We start from the raw sequence: 21,599 nt of genomic DNA on the forward strand, positions 1-21,599 counted from the left end.
ACAGGCATTTGCATGGCACTTTTGTAGCTGGCATTGCAAGGTATTTACATGCCAGATATGCTAAACATTTGTCTGCCCCTTCATGCTTCGGCCACCATTCCAGAGGACAAGCTTCCATGCTAATCAGGCTCATTAAAAAAAAAATTGTTGATTAAATTTGTGACTGAACTTTTCGGGGGAGAATTGTATGTCTCCTGCTCTGTTTTACTCATTCTGCCATATATTTCATATTATAGCAGTCTTGGATGTTGACCAGCACGTTTGTTTTAAGAACACTCATAGCAGGTTTGACAAAATGCAAAGAAGGTACCAATGTGAGATTTCTAAAAATAGCTACAGCACTCGACCCAAGAATCTGAAGTGCCCTCCAAAATCTGAGAGGGATGAGGTATGGAGCATGCTTACAGAAGACTTAGAAGAGCAATACTCAGATCCGGAAACTACAGAACCTGAACCACCAAAAAAGAAAATCAACCTTCTGCTGGTGGCATCTGACTCAGATGATGAAAATGAACATGTGTCGGTCTGCTCTACTCTACTTTGGATCGTCATTGAGCAGAACTCTTCTTCAGCATGGAGACGTCCTGTGGAATGGTGGTTGAAGCATGAAGGGACATATGAATCTTTAGGGCAATTGACATGTATATATCTTGTGATGCTGGCTACAACAGTGCCATGAGAAGGTCTGTTCTCATTTTCAGGTAACACTGTAAACAAGAAGCAGGCAGCATTATCTCATGCAAATGTAAACAAACTTGTTCATCTGAGTGATTGGCTGAACAAGAAGTAGGACTGATTGGACTTGTAGGGTGTAAAGTTTTACATTGTTTTACTTTTGAATGCAGTTTTTTTTGTACATAATTCTACATTTGTAAGTTAAACTTTCATGAGAAAGAGCTGCACTACAGTACTTCCAATGGGGGAATTGAAAAATACAATTTCTTTTGCTTTTTTACAGTGCAAATATTATAAAAATAAATATAAAGTGAGCACGGTACACTTTGTATTCTGTGTTGTAATGAAAACCAATATCTTTGAAAATGTAGAAAACAACCAAAATATTTAAATAAATGGTATTTATTCTATTACTAACAGCGCGATTAATCACAATTAATTTTTTTAATCGCTTGACAGCCCTAATTAAAATTCAAGTCCTTGCTCGACAGCATACAGATGCTGAAGCTTCTCGATGAAACGGTTAAGTTTTTTTTCAGTCTGGGCAACATAGGCAAAGCAATGTATTTTTTCCCTAATCTCATATTTGGTAACTGCAGAGCTATTTTATCTTAAATGTTTAAAAAAATTCACCTGAGAGAGGCACCTCGCATGAAAAATGTCAGCCTGTGCAGTTAAAGTTTGGACACGTTATAAGCAACTGAAATCATGGCATTATATAGGAAAGTGTTAGGCAATCAACTCCACAAGAATATTTTTCTTAAAATTATATGCCAGACACTGTGGAAAATACCCTGTTGCAACCATGGGCAGCTCCCAAAGATAGAATACCACATCACCGAGCAGATTCCAGTCAGGCTCATGTACTTCCCATCCATTTGCTGTGTAAATGCATCATCAGGCTGCTATTTTTAGTGACTTTCTTTTACAAGAACAATGCTTTAGGAGTCCAAATAGATTGATAATAACTGCTTGGGAGGCCCCAGACTAATGACTTCCACTATTATATCGAACCCTGTCGGAAATAGGGGGGAGACAAGTTAAAAAAACTACCTTTATTTTTTTTTTCCTTCTTCAGTTACATAATTTTAAACAGGGATTTAACTATTCTGACATTCAGGCAATGTTGACTTCATTAGTTTAGAAGGGAAAAAACATACAAATGCAAAACATTGTTGGCTTAACCTGAACATACCTGCTTTACTTATTATTGACCAGTGTGTGTTGCCAGAAGGAAATGACCCTTGGCATTAAAATGGAGCACTTAAAAATATTGCTAAAAAGCAAAATGCCTAAATACTGGTCTTTGCAGCAAATAAACAGATTTCATAATTTTTTATATTTAAATCCATAATTGGATTAATATACACATCTTGATGTGTATATGGAGTTCAGATCATATAAACACTGTACAGGTCAAACATCCCTTGAGAATTAAACTAAACTGTATGATAAGAAATACAATACTGCATGTATTTACAAATATTATGGAGTGACAAATTTGGTCAAATACTGCAAAGACGGACAGGTTTTCACATTAGAATGGTCAAGTCAACTTACTTCTTCAGCTCAAATCAAAATAAAGAACACTGTGTAACTGTCCATGAGTTTAAGACAATGAGTAATACAAACAGGTTGAGTGGAAACTATTGACCCAGTTATACAGTATATACTTTTGTAGGCCAAGTTCAGTTTTTTAAAACAAAAATTTAACATTATTATTATTAACAGAAACAGTGACAATGACCAGATTACACATTTTTGTGTTCGTGTGAGCACATCATTCATCAAAACAATGCACTGCAGTTTTGGCAGTTAAGAAAAAATAAATTATAAAATACAACTAAAATCCCTGTCAATGCAATAATGAATTCAAAGGTGTGCATTTATCTATTTTAATACACATTTTGAATGTTACCACACAACAGATTAAAAATAAATAAGTATACCAGAAGGCATATGTTGACAGAAAAAAAATTACAAGTTAACTCTTGGAGGCTTTTTTAAAAATTGTGAGAATTAATCTGGAGTTTTGGTCAACAAGTCTGTCTAGTCACTTCCGTCCTTTCATTCCATCTCTCCAAGTACTGGTAGCTAAATATGACAAAAGCACACCTCTGTCATTATGGCTTTAAATGAAGCAGACTTGAAAAAATGGAATGGGCTGCCTTTTCTACAGAACAGCTGGTTTATAGATATTGCAGGCACTTCAGAGGACTGTGGGGGAAAGTACCTGATCCATCCTTTCCCTAATATCTTACATCAGTTGCAATATTACACAGAAAGTTAAGAAGGTTGCAGAAAACTACAGCGAAGTTTTAGGTACTATAGTCTAGTACACAGAAGGCAGTATAAGTTCAACCCATGTCCATTGCCTTATTTTTTTTTTTAAATCATTGAGTAAAATAATTTACCAACAAGATCTAACAGTTACATGGCACATCCAAATTTTCAGTTTAAGGAGGATGTTGCCATTCAGCAGTAGCCTTCATGGGAATTGTAGGCTTTAATTCCCATTCCACTTAAAGCAGATTCACATTTATTTCCTCTTAGTGTATCTTATAACTCTTAAATATCTTCTCTCTTTTGAAGATATTTCATCTTCCTCTCTAATGTAACCAGAAGCACAACTTACATTATACAAATATTTGTATTTTTGTACAAGCATCGTTGCCATTTCTACTATACTGCAACTCCATTAGAGACACAACAAAAGCACATTTTCAAACCTAGAGTCTTTCGAGGATATTTTTGTTCATTAGCAACTACAGCATAGACCATGCCATCAGCAGAATCCATCTAGCTTCTTCCTCAGTATCTCCAAGTAGTGACTGTACCATGATATCATGGAGAGGATTTAATGTTAATACAAATACAATTTGGGACTGCAGTACCATCAGTAATACTGAACAATCAATGCATATGTCACAGACAATAAGAAATCTTAAGGTAAGATTTTTTATTACTTTTAAATGCTTGGGCAACGATATATTTTTTCTTCATTATCCACTTGAAAAGACTGCTTTCAACTTGCTGTTACAGAACTAATCAAAAACCAGATTTATGACATATCTGATCTTCAGCTAAGACACTGCTAATTGCTTTCTAGGACAGAAGAAATGCTTTTGAAGTTTAGTTTTGCTCAGGACAGAGCAGTGTTCATTTGTACCATTTCACTGGTCCATTTACTGATGGTCAAAGAAGCACTCATGTTTCATAAAACTTTAAAGCTTCCAGAAGAGATGGATAAAAAATAAAATACGAATGAAGGAGAACCAAACCAAAGCATGGAGGCACGACATTTTTGTTTAAGATGGAGTCTTTGAAAATAATTTGTGGTCATTACAGAAATGATTTTTTTTTTTAAATCACAAGACAGCAGATGAACAAGAAAGTAATTCCCCATGTTCTGCCTGCTTCCAGAGTCATTTATGGCGCTGAATAGTTTTTCTTTTCCTTCGCTTGAAAAAACAACAGCACCTGCAAGTGTGACAGGAAATAAGACACTTAAAAAAATGAAAGCACAAAAATAAATCATATCTAATGCCATACTTCTTTAATTGAAAATATGCAGTTAAAATGCCATAAAGTTATAAACCACTGCAAGGTACATATTAACCTCCATTGAGGGTGACTGACATTACTGAAGCCAAAATTACAGCAGAATTATTTCCAACTCTTTTCACCCTTTCTTTGGAGACAGTCAAATAAGCTACATAATAGACAAAAGAATTACTAATAAAAGTGACTATTATAGTTTCAGGCCAAGACAGAACAGTCGTATTAGTTTGAGAGTTATAATAAAGCATTATGTATTGAGGATGAAAGGTGTATTTTTGGAAATAAAAGTGTTTTGATCTCCCGTGTATTACTTTTCATTATGTGCTAGTATGACAAACAAGAACGTAAATATATTTAAATATTTATACACTAAACCGCTATACTAAAATTCACTAATATTGCTTTCGCTGCCCAAGATAATTTTAAAGGCACTTAAGCACTTAGAGCTTGGGAAAGGACCTTTAAAAAAAAAAAAAAAAAGGTCTCAAAACAATGTTTACCAATAATTTTAAAATTCACGTTCTGATTCAGTGCTGTGAAGAAACATCATAAATGAAGGGGACAGGGGTATGAGAGCAAACAAACACAGATGAACAAAAAAAGTGACGGAAAATAAAAAGCTAAAAAAGGAGAGACAGAAAATGCAGAGGAAAGAAAAACACAAGAAAGAAAATAAGTGTTTTTAAAAATCAAAGACTAAACAAGAGAAAAAATACTAGGAGAAGGCAACAAAAAGAGGACCGAAGGAACAGACAGATGGAAGAAACTACACTTGTGGCATTTCCTTGCTATGTTAGCATAAAGGAATTTAGCCCTCTCTCTAAAACCCCAAGATAGAAGCTGCTTTGACTTCCTGGAAATCTGCTCTAAGGTTAAAATGAACCATGGAGAAAATATCCACACTATCTTTTTTATTTATTATAATTTCAGAAGTGAATAGGCAAACTTTATTTTAGAATATAGGATAGCTTGCCCAGGACAGGTTTGATGATTTGTTGGTAGTGCTCTGTACTACTGTGCTGCACACTAGGTAAGGATTGCTATCCACAGTGTCTCCTCCTCGAGGTGAGAAGTGCTGTGGAAGTGACATTCTAGAGTTACTGCACTTAAGAGGATTGGTGGACTTTCAGTATCTCAGCAGTCCTTCCGCTCATCAAGCAGAGAGAGGCAGCAGGTCTAGACCCAACCTTGCCAGTGATGAGTGGCTGACACTGCAGTCTGCCCCAGGGAACAAGGGCTAGTTGGTGACTGGCAGTAGCCCACAACTGAGGCAAGGTGAGGATAGAGGGTGTGGGTTCCCCGGGGAGGGGAGACACCGAGAGTGAGGGGCTACTGCCAAGGGGCAGCACCCCAGATAACGGGGCACTGGGTCCGGGAGGGACACGGGGGCCGAGCGGCAGTGGGACACCGGCCTGCAGAGGGTGCTCCGGAGGCTGGACGAGCTAATTCCCAGAGACAACCAGCAGGAGACATCGCAGGGGTGAGTCCCACATCGCTACAGGATGCAAGTGGTGATCCGTCGAAATCCTCTGAGAGGACACAGGAAGGCCCTTCATTCTGTCAGCTACTGAAATAAAGATCTGAGTCTATCTGTGGAAGAGCCTGGTGTGCCCCAAGTAGAAAGCCAGTGCACGCCTGACATCTAGAATATGCAGATGGCTCTCCTTGTTGGTCATATGAGGCTTTGGATAGAACACCAGGAGGAAAATATCTTGATTGACACAGAAGTGTGACACCACTTTTGGCAGGAAGGTCAGATGGGGTTGCAGCTGAACTTTGTCCTTATAGAATACTGCATATGAGCGCTCTGAAGTAAGGGCTCTAATCTCAGAGCCTCATCTCGCCAAGGTAATAACTACAAGGAATGCAACCTTCCATGACAGGTGGGAAAGGGAACAAGAAACCATAGGCTCAAAGGGCGGTCCCATAAGCCTGGAGAGGACTAAGCTGAGGTCCCATTGGAGGACCAGGTCTTGGACTGGTGGAGTCTTTCACGGCCTTTCAGGAAGTCATCTCATGCGAGAATACTGATCTACCCTGGATGCGAGGGTGGAAGGCTGATATGGCCACCAAGTGAACCTTGATCAAAGAAAAGGCAAGGCCCTAATGCTTTAAGTGAAGCAGGTAATCCAGAATGGACTGCAGAGACAACTGGGTTGGGGAGATACTCTGCTCCAACACCAAGCAGGACACACGCTTTGCCAGATAAGTTGCTCTGATAGAGGGCTTTCTGCTCTCCAAGAGAACTTGCTGTACCTGACTAGAACAGGCTTGTTCCTCTGGATTCAGCCATGCAGCACCCAAGCTGTGAGGTGGAAAGAAGCAAGGTTGGGGTGCAGGAGCTGACTATGATCCTGCAAGAGTAGGCCATGGGGCTGCTACAGCTGGGTTCGTGAGCGTGCCAAACCAATGTTGGTGAGGTCATGCTGGAGCAATCATAATGACGTATATGCTTTGTTTCTCTTGATTTCTAAGAGGACTTTGCTGATGAGTGTAATTGGTGGGAAAGTGTACATCTCTTGACCATGACAGGAGAAAGGCATCAGAAAGTGAGCCTCTGCTGAGGCCTTGCAGAGAGCAGAACTGATGACACTTTCTGTTCTGTCTGGTGGCGAACTGGTCCACTCGGGGAGCTCCCGTCTTCTGGAAGAGTGAAGGGACCACTCATGGTGAGAGAAGAAGGACCTGCTAAGGCAATCTGCCAGCATGCAGGGAGGTTCCAGATGCCAGGGAGGTGCAAGGCTTACAGGTAGATTGTATGCTGAATGCAGAAGTCCCACAGACGGATAGCCTCCTGGCACAGAGCCGACAAACGAGCTCCCCCATGCCTGCTGACATAGAACATGGAGGCTGCATTGTCTGTCATCACCTGACCAGAAAGTCGGGGAAGGAACACTCCGTAAGCCAGACTGATGGGCCTGAGCTCCCTGACGTTTATATGTAATGCGAGTTCCTCTCGTGACCATAACCCCTGAGTCCACAGTGTACTGAGATCCACTTCCCAACCAAGGTCGGACCATCTGAAATCAGACAGACTATGGGTTGCGGACTTGGGAATGGCACACCTTCCAACACGAGAATTGTGTCGGACCACCGCTGCAGGGAGGTAAGTACCTGTGGCGGGATCATGAGGAGCTTGTCCAGGTGACACCTGGCCAGTGAGTAGACCAACGCCAGCCACATCTGGAGGGGACACAGCCTGAGTCTCGCATGCCAGACAATGTACGTGCATGCTGCCATGTGCCCCCATAGTCTGAGACAGACCCAGGCAGTGGTGAGCGGATGGGAAGTGATGCTTGAACCTGGCCTCTGGCACGAATGCTCTGTCTTGGGTAAAGTCGAGCACCACTCTGATAAACTATATCCTTTGGACTGGGACCAAGGTTGACTTTTGTTCATTTATCAACAGGCCTAGCGCTTGAGAAGTGGTTGGCAACATCTCGACGCTGCACTGGACCTGGATCCTGAAGCACCCCTTGATGAGCCAATTATCAATGTACAGGTAGATCTGGATACCCTGACATCTGACGTAGGCCGCCACCACCACCGACATGCACTTCGTAAGCACCCTTGTTGCCATTGCTAGGTTAGAAGGGAGCACTGCAAATTGGTAGTGGGAGGTCCCAACTATGAAACTTAGGAATCATCTGTGTCCGTGAAATATCGATATGTGAAAGTAAGTGTCTTTTGTGTCAAGGGTGGAGTACCAGTATCCCGGATCCAGGGAAGGAATGGAGGAGGTCAGGGAGACCATGCGGATCTTCAACTTCTTCAGATACTTGCTGAGGCTCTGCAGGTTGAGAATGAGACAGATTCCCTGCACTTGGCCTCTGGGATAAAAACATAGCAGGATTAAAATTCTTTCCCCCTCAAGTGCAGAGGGACTTTGTCCACGGCTCCCACCCGCAGAAGGCCCTGCATGTAGTGAGTGAGCAGATGCTCATGAGAAGGGTCCCTGAAGAGCGATGGGGAGAGAGGGTGGGAGGGGGCAATAGAAATAAACTAGAGAGTATCCCCCCTGCTGCTGTGCTGAGGACCCACTAATCCAATGTTATAGAGGCCCAGGCAGAGAGGAAGGAAGACAAGTGGTTGGAAAAAAGCAGAGGTGCTGAAAGGCCTCCAGCGTGGATGGCCCACTAAGTGCCAAGTACCTCTGCCGCTTCCCGGGGTGGCAGGCAGGTCTCAAAGGGAGCTTGACAGATCAACGGGTGCTGGAGTCTGGCCACTGTCTGGAGGGAAGGAACTGCCCCATGCTGGTCTTTGCTTTCCTCCAGCCCTCTCCTTCCCTTTATGGGACATAGAAGAATGCCCTCTCCCGGCCTTTCTTTGCTTTTGAGCTGGTACCAGGCACGGAGATTGGTGTCAGTCAGAGGCTGGTGCCAGCGGTGCACTCCGCACCAATGCTGCAGTGCTTGGAGCGGAGTCCGATCTAGCCAGCTCTAAGGCCAGTGCAACGGCCGACTCCCTAAGAAGCGCTCTAATTAGAATGTCCTGCTCCTTTCTGGTTCGCAACTTGAAACTTTTACAAATGTGACACTTGTCACTCACGTGGGTCTCCCCCAAACACCTCGGACAGCAATAGTGATCACTGACTGCCGTAGGTTTTCTGTAGCCATCACCAGGCTTGAAGCCCATGGATCGGGGAATGCCCTGTCCCTAGGCTAAGTCCTATAGGGGACTAACTAACTATTTCTAACTTATGCACTAAGTGAAATAATAAACTATACAAACTTTATAAGAACTATATACAAGAGATTCACAATTAGGCACAGTTGAGAAGGAAAGAATGCCGAGGCAAGGAGACGTTCCAGCACCATCACTGGTAGTAAGAAGTAACTGAGGGAGGGGGAGCTGGTGGTGCCCCTTTTACCAGCACATAAACACGCCACTCCAGAGGGAGCCAGAGCTGATCCCCTATGGATTCCAGTGAGGGAAAAACGTCGGGTACCGGTGCATGTGGCAAGCGCACACACCATAATGGAATGGACATGAGCAACCACTCCAAGAAGTTTACCTGGATCAGAACAAACGTTAAAATATTGAAATTTTCACAGAATAAAATGTTGCAAAAAAATCTGATTTCAAAATGTTGGAACATTTTGACCAACATGGAACACTGCCATTAGAGAATCAAAACACTCAGTTTGTGCTTAGTTTGACTTTGAACTGCATTTGCCTGAGCTGCTGCAGTGGTTCATAGGAGTTGTAGTTCGGGATCCTCATGTCCCCAATCTTCCCTATAAACCAGACTCCCTGGCCAGAATACATCTTCTGTGATGGTGCCATGGTGGTTCAACCAGAGGACAGAGTGTGCCGCATCTTGGGATATGTAACATAGTTAAGGAGTCCAACCCACAATGGACAGTGGAGACATGCAGCATCTGAAAACAAACTTCCATAAAGTACTGCAACAGCTTAGGCAGATGCAATTCAATGTTGAACTGAGGTAGAACGAAATGTTTTGATTTGGTTCCACAAATCGAAGTATTTCCATTTAGGACAACCTGAGCCAAAACAAAATATTTTTATTGTCACTTTTGCCAAAATTTTATTTTCCCTACAGAAAACTTTGATTTTGTGGAAACTATTTTCCACAGAAAAAACACAGAAAATCCCTGACTAGCTCTTAAAATTTGACTGTGAATTCTCTAGGACAGGAACCTGGTCTTAAAGCTGTAAAACATAATGCAAACTTATGGCACTATCAAATAATTAAATAGCCACATAAATAATAGAAAAAAATTTAATTTAAAATTAGAGTATTTCATTTTTCAAAATTAGGGTGAGTGTAAATACTGCGCTGATTTTAAATACACAACAAACACAATCACATTAGTTTTGTGATATCAAAGCATATTTGTATATTTTTAATATATGTATATTTTGTGCGCACACACACACACACACTTTTTATATATATTACATACACACACAGAAAGCACAGTAAAAATACTGTTGGGCTGACAATTATAAAGTGTCCCTTTGCTAGCAATCAGATGCTCGCAGGAAAACAAGCTACTAGATTCACAAGGTTAACCCTGAAACAGAAGGGATATATCTACATCTGGCTAAACTATTCTTGTGTCCATAAATCACTGGCAGCTAACTGTGAGAACAATTTTTCTGCAATCTAAAAAAGTCTCTGAAACCAAAAATAAATTCTGTCTTGGCAGTAAACTGAGAGACTAATGATATTTTGAGCAAATACTAAATTAATGCTCCTAGAATATGGGAAAATATTACAAATGAAAATTTCTGGAAAGCTTTAACTTTGTTCATATTTTCAGAGGGAGAAAAGATTAGGCAAAGGAAAAAAAAGTAATTAGTTTCTTCACAAAATACCAAGTTTCCTTAAAAAAAAGTTACATGTGTCTGTCCTCAGTCCAGATATGAAAAATATAGTTGTACTTGCATTTTACGTTGTTGTTTGAACATTAAGTAATTGTCACAGCACCCTATAAACTAAGTTTTATTTTATTTTTGTAGTTATTTAAGATTCTTGCAATATATAGTTATAGCACACTCAATACCTGAAAGGATCCCTAATGCATACACCTAGTATAGTGCTGCTTGAAGCAGCTTTTTTTTTGCCTTTAATTACTAAGAAAACATAAAACCAGTTCTAAAAGGATGGTGAAGCAGAAAGTGTGATTTAGATTCCATAGGCAATAAAATAATTGTCCTCTCTGGGAAAATGAGATTCCCGTGTATCAAAAAGATTAATAGGAGTCAGATGTAAAGAGACAGGTTAAGATTCACTTGTTTAGTATATGAGATGCAACAGCAAAAAAAAATGAGGCAAAAAAATTCAAAGATAGGCACCTAAATAAGTGATTTTTTTCAGAGATGCTGAAGATAAATGCTTTATAAGTCAAAGGAAGCAGCAGTTTCTGAGCATCTCTTAAAACTGCCTGAACTTCATTTTTTTAGGTGCCTGAATATGGATTTAATTGTCTAACTCCAAGCTTCTACATTTGAAAATTTTGGCCTTATTCTTCATCATTTTTCCAGACATGAGCACCTGGCAATAGCTTTAGTACAAGTCAAGCCAAATCTACAAATCATCTAGTACGTAGACTATTGAGGCAAGTAGTGTTTTGTAAATTACATAATGAATTTTAAGTAGCTGCCCTGAAAATCAGTAACATCAGAAATAATCTGAAGTTAGCTATGGTCTTTAAAAGTGCTTTGGTGAAACAAGGTCATAGAAGTGATTTAATACTACTACATACCATTAGGAATAATATTCTAAGGCAAATTTATTTGTACAGTGAGTCATTTCAGGATATACCATCAGCATATACTGATGGACTTTCAAAAGAGATTTTTCCACTGCAAGTATAGTCCAAGAAATATTTTAAATTGAGATTTATTGTAAGGCTTTACAAGTGGCCTACCTCCGCCTAATATCTCCCATCTTGATAACACTATTTGAATGAATGTTTTGGGTAGTCCTAATATCAAAGAAGAAACATATGCAAGTATGAACTCTTTGGGGAAGGGACTACTGATCCCTTTCTAGAGATCCTAACTCAATGGGGCCCTAGTGCAACTGTGTTTGACCTCTGGGCACTACTGTAATACTTCTATTATCACTAGTAATAATGTACCACCACCTTCATGCATGAGTGTCTCCATCTGATGACCAGCTGGACACACCGTTGTGAAATCATGTTCTCCAAAGGAATACAAAAATGTCAATTAAAACCCCATATTTATTTTCTAATAATCAAAGAAAATCTGTTTTATTCTTTATTACAAATTGCACTACTCAGATGGGTGTATTGAATTCCCACATACTATACAGTAACTCCTCATTTAACGTTGTCCTGCTTAACGTTGTTTCAATGTTAAGTCCCTGCCCAATTAGGGAACATGCTCATTTAAAGTGCAATGCTCCCTTATAACGTCGTTTGGCTGCCTGCTTGTAAGATTCTGTGGAAGAGAAGCAACTTTACAAGAGAGCACTGGACAAGTTCCACTTCTCTGCCTCCTCCCTCTCCCTCCCAGCACTTCCCCCACTGCCAAACAGCTGTTTGACAGCGCTTAGGGAGGGGAAGGAGTGGAGACACAGCACTTCCTCGCTCCTCCCCCTCCCTCCCAGAAAGTCCTAAGGGCCGCCAAACAGCTGTTAGAGGTGTTTAGGATATTCTGAGAGGGAGGGGGAGGAGTAGAGATGCAGGGCTTCTCCGCTCCTGCCCCTCCCTCCCAGCACTTCGCGTTTAGGGCTTTCTGGGAGGGAGGGGAAGGAGTGGGGAAGTTTAGGACTTGGGGAGGGGGATGTGGCGTGCTTCGGAGAGGAGGTGGCGTGGGGGTGGGAAGAGGTGGGCCTGGAGTATTCCCGGCAAAGTCCGAGCCTGTTCTTCTCCAGGGAAGCTGCCGCTACTGCTATAAAGGTGCTTCCTAGCATCCTTTGCCGGGTAGGCTGTACCTGTGTGGGGTAAGCCAGGGGCACTTCCCAACCACACTACAGTACAGTACTGTACAGTATATAATGCCTTTTGTCTCCCCCCCCCAAATTTCCTTAGAACCTAACCCCCTGCATTTACATTAAATCTTATGGGAAAATCGGATTCACTTAACATTGTTTCACTTAAAGTTGCATTTTTCAGGAACATAACTACAACGTTAAGTGAGGAGTTACTGTACATCAACAAATACTTTTCCCTTTCACTGCGATTTATGTACCCTGCAGTTAAGTTTTTGTAATTAGTTAGCAAGTTGTCAATGACTAATAATTTAGTAAGTACTGTTTAAAAAAATATGCAAAGTTCAAACATCTTCTAGTATTTGGTGCCAGTTCAGATAAATTAGTTATTTTCTAGATATTAAATTGTTACTTGAATATGAAAACATCTGAAAAATCAATGTTTTTCCACTAAAACAGCACAGTAAATAATATATAAAAAAAATTGATATTGTACTGTCCACTTAAAAGTATTAGAGAAAATACACACAGACTACACCACTTGAAACAAACGAGTTGAAGCAGGCAAAACAGCTCCTTAACATGCTGGTATTTCTTCCTGCCTCCAAGACAGGCTGTCTAATGGTACTATGTACTTCAAATCCTTTTGCATAGGTTTTCCAATTGTAATTGCCATTTTAAGGCTTTTTTTTTCTCCATAAAGTTTTAAGCCATGCAATGAGAACAAAACCAACGGAGCTATTTCTGCCTGCCTATACTTTGGAACTCACCACATGTTCAACACTTTCTGGCAGCTATGCACAAAAAAATAAAGGAAAAAAGAGAATCAGAACACCATATACCATGCAAAAGTTCTAAAATTCTCACAAGAGTTGTATTCAATATAGTGATTTTAAAAGACAGTAAAATTTCTTACCAAGCTGTTAGCTAGCATGTCAAAATCAAGTATGGATTTCACTACTGTAAAGCGAACAATTTGTGTTATTTTAACTTTAACTAATGGAGTCAACATTAAGGATAACAGACATTCTAATATGTAATTATTTGAAGCCCACATAATTAAAGCTCAAAAATACTGAAGTATCTTGCCACTTCCTAGTACAAGTGTGCAAGGTTCTTTTAATAAGTAACTAGGTAAATGAAATGCTGATTAGCTCAGTACTGGGGATCAAAACACTGCCTTTTAAACTTTAACAAACAAGAACAATACATACTTTGTTTCATCCATTACTTCTACTTCTGTAGGGGCTGTGATAGGAGCATTCGAACGGCCTGCAGTTGGGTCATCTGTATTCAATTCTCCATTTGTTGAGCTTACAACCTGCAATTACCAAAAGTATTTTAAGTCATGCAAGTGCACATGTAGGATTCTGAAACTGCATAACATATTGAAAAATCCAGATTAACATTATTAAAATATTACCATTTTAGATACTACCATGACCATCGTTATTCTAATACTATTTACTAACTTTGCTCCATGCACTCACTCTCCTGCTGCTAGAAAAAAAGCAATCTACAAGACTGACTCCTTAAACATGGCAGACTGAGGCTTTGTCTACATTAGCACTTTTGTCAGTAAAACTTTTGTTGGTCAGGGTGTGGTAAAAACAAACTCTTGACCGACATAAGTTTCACCCACAAAAGCACCATTGTGGACAGCACTATGTCAGCGGGAGAGTGGTAAAGTCCATAGTGTAGACATAGCCTAAGTGCAGCACCACAGTATTTAGAATCATAGAATATCAGGGTTGGAAGGGACCTCAGGAGGTCATCTAATCCAACCTGCTGCTCAAAGCAGGACCAATTCCCAGACAGATTTCTGCCCCAGATCCCTAAATGGCTCTCTCAAGGATTGACCTCACAACCCTGTGTTTAGCAGGCCAATGCTCAAACCACTGAGCTATCCCTCCCTATTTAGGACTGATAGCCCCAGATCTCAGCTTTCTTTGATACAATCACTAAGACAAAGCAAGAACATGATGATATTAAGGAAGAAACTGTTCTGGCCATTTGGCAAGAGCAGCAGGTGAGAACACAGGGAGCCAGGCTCTGTTGATGTCCCACTACCTAGAAGTATACTTAGGAGCTAGAGAGGAGGCAGCCAGGGCATCTGCCAATCTTCATATGACTTCAGAAGCTTCCTGGAATGTCACTTTCACTATTGGTCAGCCGATCTCCAAGACTCCAGGTCAGAGAAGGCAAGATTGCATTGGCAATGCTGTGGCTGTCCCCTCCTGATTAGTGATCACTGTTGTTACAAACCTTGCAGGCCTCTCTAATGGTTCCTGGTTGCCCCAAGAGCACGCACTTTGCAGCAGTCAAACCTGTTTTCTGCCTGATACCAAGTGACTCAGTGCAGTCCTACCCTAGCTCTGCCATCTACAGGGTCTCTCTGAGTTGCTTAGCTGCCCCCGACCCTTGTCCCAGATGGAGCCAGGTGGATCATTCTGTAAAAAAGCACTCACCAGGGGTGGAAAGACTGTTGGCTGCAAGGGCCAAAGTGTTTGCTCTAAGTTCCCCTGCAACACAGGAGCATTAACTGCCATCCATTAAATAAATACGCTCTTACCTTCTACACCCATCTACTCCCAAACTCCTTCCCAACTTCCCAGACCATCCTGGCTTTCAGGACCCCTGGCTTGGTTTTTAGCCAACTATCATCTACAACTATTATCACTTCCCTAGCTGCCAACAGGGCAAATGAGGCCATTCCAGAGCCTTCTCCCTGATTTTATTTTGGACAGTTTGCCAGGCAGTTGGCTGACTGAGGGTGGGTGAAGACAGAGTGCACATCAGATCAGGGGACCCCACCCTGTAAGGCACAGGGCGGGTCTACTAGCCCAGTGCATAAAAGCTGTATCTGCATGATGATACAATTCCAGTTGGGATAACATGGTGGCAGGAGCCTGTAGGACACAGAGGTGAAACTTAGCATGCAGTCAGTGCCTAGAACAGCAGGTAGGATAAAACTAGATGGGACAGATAGGGGTCACCAGCCAAGTCAATATTATGGTACGAGAATAGGAAGATGGCCCAAGAGCTTATACTTCAGAAGATTCTTAACCTCTTGTGATTAAGGGTTATATAGGAAGATAAGCCAGGTGAGAAAATCACCCCTATTGTGCCATTTACTGGATTACTCTCACAAGCTGTATTACTGTAGCTACTATGGAATTAGTGGCAGAGCTGGTAGCACTACCTGCTAAGGTGGCCCCAAATTTCCTACTATAAAACTCTGTTTTTAATTGCTTATAACTTTGCCAATCTTTAACCATCTGGGTTGAAATTTTCTATGCCAGGTATCTGCTCAAAAAATGGGTCAGCCATTTCCAAGAATGAGATTAGGAAAAAAATACATTGGTTTTGCCAAAGTTAAAAAAAAAAAAAAAGAAGTCCTTTTCTTTGCGAAACTCTAGCACGCCCATGTTTTGGACAGGGATCTGAAATTTCCCCAGGCAACAATTTTTGTGGAAGAGGTGTATATTTTGCATCCTCATAAAAATCCATTCAATTTTGGACAAACTACAAGCCCCTGAAAAATCTCAGATGCATGTGCTTAGCAGAGCCTTGCTACAATATAGTTAAATTATGCAAAGATTCCATCTGCTCTGAGCATGCTCTGGTCCAGGGCTGCAGGAGATGAGAAGGACTTTCCTTGCAACGGCTGCTCCCAGGTGCTGCAGGCTAGGGTGAGCCCAGGCATGGCAAGTGAGAATAGGGAGACTCTTTCCTGTATACTCAATGTTCGTGCCGCTGCACCCATGAAGCATTGAGAAGGAAGTCACCTGACTAGAATGCAGAAAGGCCAAGAGCCTGATATGGGAAGAGGGTGGAAGAGACTGGGACAAGGAACCTGGGAGCAAGATAGAGGGTATAGGCTGGGTCTGGAGTCTGGGTGGAAAGGAGAGAAACTGGGACTGGGTAAAATGGAGATAATAGTACTTCCCTGCCTCACAAGGGTGTTGTGAGGGTAAATACATTTCACGCACAATATTGAGGAGGGCCATATAATTACCTCAAGTAGACAGACTGTGAGCCAGGAAGACAAATCAAATGAGTAGATGGGATGGGGGGACTAAAATTGGTTGAGGACCACTACTAGAGAGACTAAGAGCCAGCTGGGGATAAACAGGGTGGGATGACTGAAAGCTTGTAGGGGAAGACTGAGTGGATGATGAAATGGTGGGGGGGACTTGTACTAGCTGGGCAAGGAGACATGGGGATAAGGAGCTTGGGGAACTATCACTAATATAAGAATGGCATATGGTAGCGGCACATTTCTACATTTCAGGTAATCAGCGGAACTGGATAATGTACAGCCAGTTCTTCAAATACGTAAATGGGCAGTACATTCTGGCTATAGGTGAGCAGGCACTCTCACATTCCAACTTTCACTCTGTGCCCTTTCCCTTTTCTCTCGCAGAAAACCTTAGACCCCCAACTCTGTAGCTCTATCACCTTTAGAAATAGGAAGGATTTAGCTAGAAATCATTGCTCCACATGAGACAAAAGGTTCCTCATCACTTGGGAATCCTACAGGCCCATGTGCTAAGCTTGCTCCACTGCTGAATGATTGTTATTCTAAGATCTTTTCCTCTTGGCTTACTGGATGAGCAAGCGGGCTGCAGTGACTGAAGAGCCTCACCAAGTAGCCTGCATTGAAGGGTGTGTGTTGGCAGGCATCCTACTGATTAGACATTTATGTCTGGAATGGGGCAACTTAGAGTCTCCCTTCTGGTTCTCAAAAACAGAGCAAAAGGGTATTCAGGTGAGCCCAGAACTTCTGTGTCAAAGTTTTGTTTTTCTTCACTGAGCATGAGATTCCCTCTTTCCTCAGTAGTGATTGCTTGTCATCCTCTAGACCAATGGTTTTTGATATTTTCTACATTCTGACTTCATGCTACAACAAAAAAGAATTGAAGAACCTCTTTCCCATATGGCAATAAAGAATGAAAGGTAGACATGACAACCAAGGTTGACAACTCATTCTGAAGAGTCCTTAATGCTGATGGAGCTCCTACTAAAATACCCATCCCTTCTGCCCTAGAACCAACATAGCAGTTGTCACTGCCAGTGCTTGAAAGCAGTTGTCTGGGTGGCTGGCAAGTGGTACTCAGTTTGCTTCCAGTTGTACATCCAACTTTTCAGCAGACTATGCACTCACATCTTTAACTTTCCCTCCTAGTGTTTTCTTGGAGTGGGATTCAGCTGACTTGTGATTTGATCACCTAGGGAAAATGATAGGGTTATGTATGGGGATTAGCTCATGCCACTCTTCGACAACATGTAATAGAAATACATATGGCTTGCATGTCATCATCCAACTTTGGGGAAATTATGCGATTTCGAAACTGATTTAGAGTTGTTGGATAAGATAACAATGCAGAGTAAAAATTTTACCAGATGTTCCTAAAGCCAGCCAGATTTAGTCTGAACTCTACTGCATGAGCACCCACATAGCTCTTGCACCTTTCCCATGACTGACTACATATATGGAAAGACAGTAATCAAAGCAAAACACGAACAAATCTGAGGAATTAATTACTTAATTTTACTCCTGGCAGAATTCTGTGCCAAAAAAAAAAAAATGCTGCAACAAACCATTTAAAATTCTGCACACAATATTTTAAAATTTTGCAAAATTCTGCATATTTTATTTGTCAAAATAACACAGTATAATCACAACAGTTTTAATTATTTTTGGTCATTTATTTCAAAATACCTGTAAGCAAGTATGTCTGTAATAATACAGACAAAAGAGATTCAAGAAATGTGTTTTGACAAATAGATTCCTTACTAGGCATATTAATACAGAACTCTGAGTAACAATTCATTTAAGCTACAATATAGAACCATATTTCCCGCATCTCTCAGAAGCAGTGCAAAGGGTTGGGGGAATCAGGGGTAACGGAGGAGTTGATGGAGAGGGAAGTAAATTGCTGGGAAGGAGCCTGGGTGTGAACTTGGGGGGTTGTTGGCTATGGGTGGGAAAAGTATGGAACAGGTTTTGGGGGGGGGGCAGGGAGGGATTATTAGGGAGCTTCCTCTATGAAGACCCTCACTGACCCCAGCCTCTCCCATTCAGTCAGGAACATCTGCCCCCCGTCCCCATGTGCCCTGCACCCCTTCCTCCTGTCCCTATGTAACTCTGTATACTTGGAGTCCCTATGTGACTATGTCCCTGTCTGACTCCCTCTGCCATACTCACATCTCTGTGCCACCACTCAGCCACCCCGTCCTGATGTTTTCCTGTAATTCCTCCCCGTTTCCATGTCCCCCTCAGCCACCCTCTGTCCCCAAGTAGCTCTGCACCTCCTCCCCCATCACCATGTGCTCCCCCCGGGCCCTGTCACTCCACTCCCATTCAGACCCTGCCCCAGTCTGTCCTCCTCCACTAGCCCTTATGAGCCCCTGACTGACACCCCCCCAGCACCCCACGCTATCTGTCTCCTGAGCTGGCCTGACAGGCGCTGCAAAGAAGGCAGGCTCTCTCTCTTTCCTAGATGGTTGGGAGCTGGTGGGCAAAAGTTGTAACTGAAGAAATTATTTTCTGCTGGGAGCTGCTGCTGTTCTTGCACCACAGCCCCCTCTGGTGGGCAAAAACTGGAATTGCAGCAACAATTTGGCAGCTTTTTTTCCCCACACAAAATATTAAAAATATGTGTGGCTCTTTAATTATGCACACACGCAGTAGTGCAGAATCCCTCCGGAGTACTATTTCCACAGCACCTATTGCCATGGCATATGGGCTCCTGACAACAAGCATCCCATATAGATGACTAGAGGGTGAAAGAGAATATTACTTTTCCTCAGTAGGGCATTCCTGTACTTTTTCATTCCGTTTTTCCTCATGCACTCATCAATATCTAATATGAAAATGTTGTAAATTTGTTAGCTTTAGCTGTATACTGTGTTGGCCAAGAATGCAGCTGTCTCAGAAGTGGGGTACAATTTTGAAAAACGGAGGTTTTGGTCTCACTTAGTCAAATGACTTTCTCCAAAGAAAGCTGTCAGTCTAGAATCTGGGCTGCTGTTCCTAATCACCTTGTTATGGTTTGCTCCACTCCTAGTTAGTTGCCTAACAGACCACTCTCCTACAAACAGCCTCTGATCCTCAGTCAAAGTTTCTTGAGCTTAGAACACTAACTCAAAAACCTGAGAACTCTGAAATTAGCCATTGTATAAAACTACAGGTATATGATAGGAAGAGATAGTAGTGTTACTTGAAGTTGTCTAGCATTTTTCATTATAACTAGTTGCTTACAACTTTGTAAAAATAAATAAATAAATCTTACAACTATGTAATTGAGACACTCTAGAACCTCCATACTTAGTGGTGGGAATTTGAAATTTGGCAAGGGAGCCACTTGGGGGTCAGAGGTGCCTTTTGTTGTCTTTGTGAAAATCCACCCACATTCAGTTTAATAAGCCTCTGGAACCTAAAGTCTGCACAGACTCAGTACAGGACTGAGCAGCAAAATTCTCCTAAGATTCCATCTGCAAAGGGAAGCAGAGGGAAACCTTCCCATAGTTAGGAACTTCCTTCCAGATGATTTTGGGGTATCCTCTCGCACTGAGGTTACCTTTCCAGTTGAAGGAACTCCAGGCATTAGGAAAAGGCAGGTGTTAGTAATGGGAGATTTGATCATTAGAAACATAGATAGCTGGGTTCATGATGACTGGGAGAACCGCATAGTGACCGACCTGCCTGCCTGGTGCAAAGATTGCGGATCTCTCGAGGCATCTAGATACACTTGTGTGTAGTGCTGGGGAGGAGCCGGTGGTCGTGGTATATGTAGGTACCAATGACATAGGGAAGGGTAGGGGAGACGTCCTGGAGGCCAAATTTAGGCTGCTAGGAAAGAGACTGAAATCCAGGATCTCTATGGTGGCATTCTCAGAAACGCTCCCAGTTCCACGAGCAGGGCCAGGTAGGCAGGTAGAGCTTCAGAGTCTCAATGCATGTATGAGACGATGGTGTAGTGGGAAGGGGTTTAGATTTATTAGGAACTGGGGAAACTTTTGGGATAGGGGGAGCCTATACAGGAAGGATGGGCTCCATCTAAACCAAAGTGGATCCAGACTGCTGGCACTTAACATTAAAAAGGCTGCAGAGCAGTTTTTAAACTAAGATGGGGGAAAGCTGATTGCTGCAGAGGAGCACATGGATCAGACAGAGACTTCTCTTAGAGGAGAGACTATTGATAGAGATTCTCTAGGTTTTAGTCAGGAGGACAGAATGGAAGAGGATAAAGTATGGGCCAGATCAGACGAGAAACATTCATATAAAAAAGAATCTGACACATCAGAAAAGGGCAGATGAATAAACAGTGACAAGTTTTTAAAGTGCTTGTACACAAATGCTAGAAGTCTAAATAATAAGATGGGTGAACTAGAGTACCTCATGTTAAAGGAGGATATTGATACAATTGGCAACACAGAAACCTGGTGGAGTGAGGACAATCAATGGGATACAATAATTCCGGGGTACAAAATATAGCAGAAAGACAGAACAGGCTGTGCGGAGGGCTGGGGGTGGGGAAGGGAAGCAATGGCACTATATGTGAAAGATAATGTAGAATCAAATGAAGTAAAAATCTTAAATGAATCCACATGTTCCATAGAATCTCTATGGGTAGTAATTCCATGATCTAATAAGAATATAACAGTAGGGATCTATTATTGACCACCTGACCAGGACAATGATAGTGACTATGAAATGCTAAGGGAGATTAGAGAGGCTATCAAAATAAAGAACTCAATAATAGTGGGAGACTTCAATTAACCCCATATTGACTGGGTACCTGTCACCTCAGGACAAAAGAGAGAGACAAACTTTCTCGATACTTTAAATGACTGCTTCTTGGAGCAGCTGGTAAAGAAACCCAGAAGGGGAAAGGAAATTCTCGATTTAGTCCTGAATGGAGTTCAG

The 21,599-nt window shown here is 41.8% G+C and overlaps 1 protein-coding gene across 7 annotated transcripts in view; it reads right to left on the reverse strand.

Moving 5' to 3' along the window:
* Positions 1–1,715: 1,715 nt before the first annotated feature.
* CSNK1G3 (casein kinase 1 gamma 3) overlaps positions 1,716–21,599 on the reverse strand; it is a 140,919-nt gene continuing 121,035 nt past the window's right edge. For 4 of the 7 annotated variants that reach the window (XM_030565971.1, XM_030565968.1, XM_030565966.1 and 1 more), the window contains 3 exons: positions 13,879–13,985; positions 13,435–13,458; positions 1,716–4,155 (listed from right to left, as the gene is read on the reverse strand). In XM_030565971.1, coding sequence (XP_030421831.1) covers positions 4,101–4,155; positions 13,435–13,458; positions 13,879–13,985 — 186 coding nt within the window. In that variant the 3' untranslated portion in view covers positions 1,716–4,100. Of the gene's footprint in view, positions 4,156–13,434; positions 13,459–13,878; positions 13,986–17,831; positions 17,896–21,599 lie in introns of those variants that run through there. The other 3 variants (XM_030565969.1, XM_030565967.1, XM_030565970.1) reach the window with 2 other exon arrangements.

The sequence above is a fragment of the Gopherus evgoodei genome, chromosome 6 (genome assembly GCF_007399415.2).
Source record: "Gopherus evgoodei ecotype Sinaloan lineage chromosome 6, rGopEvg1_v1.p, whole genome shotgun sequence".
Classification (NCBI taxonomy): Eukaryota; Metazoa; Chordata; order Testudines; family Testudinidae; genus Gopherus; species Gopherus evgoodei.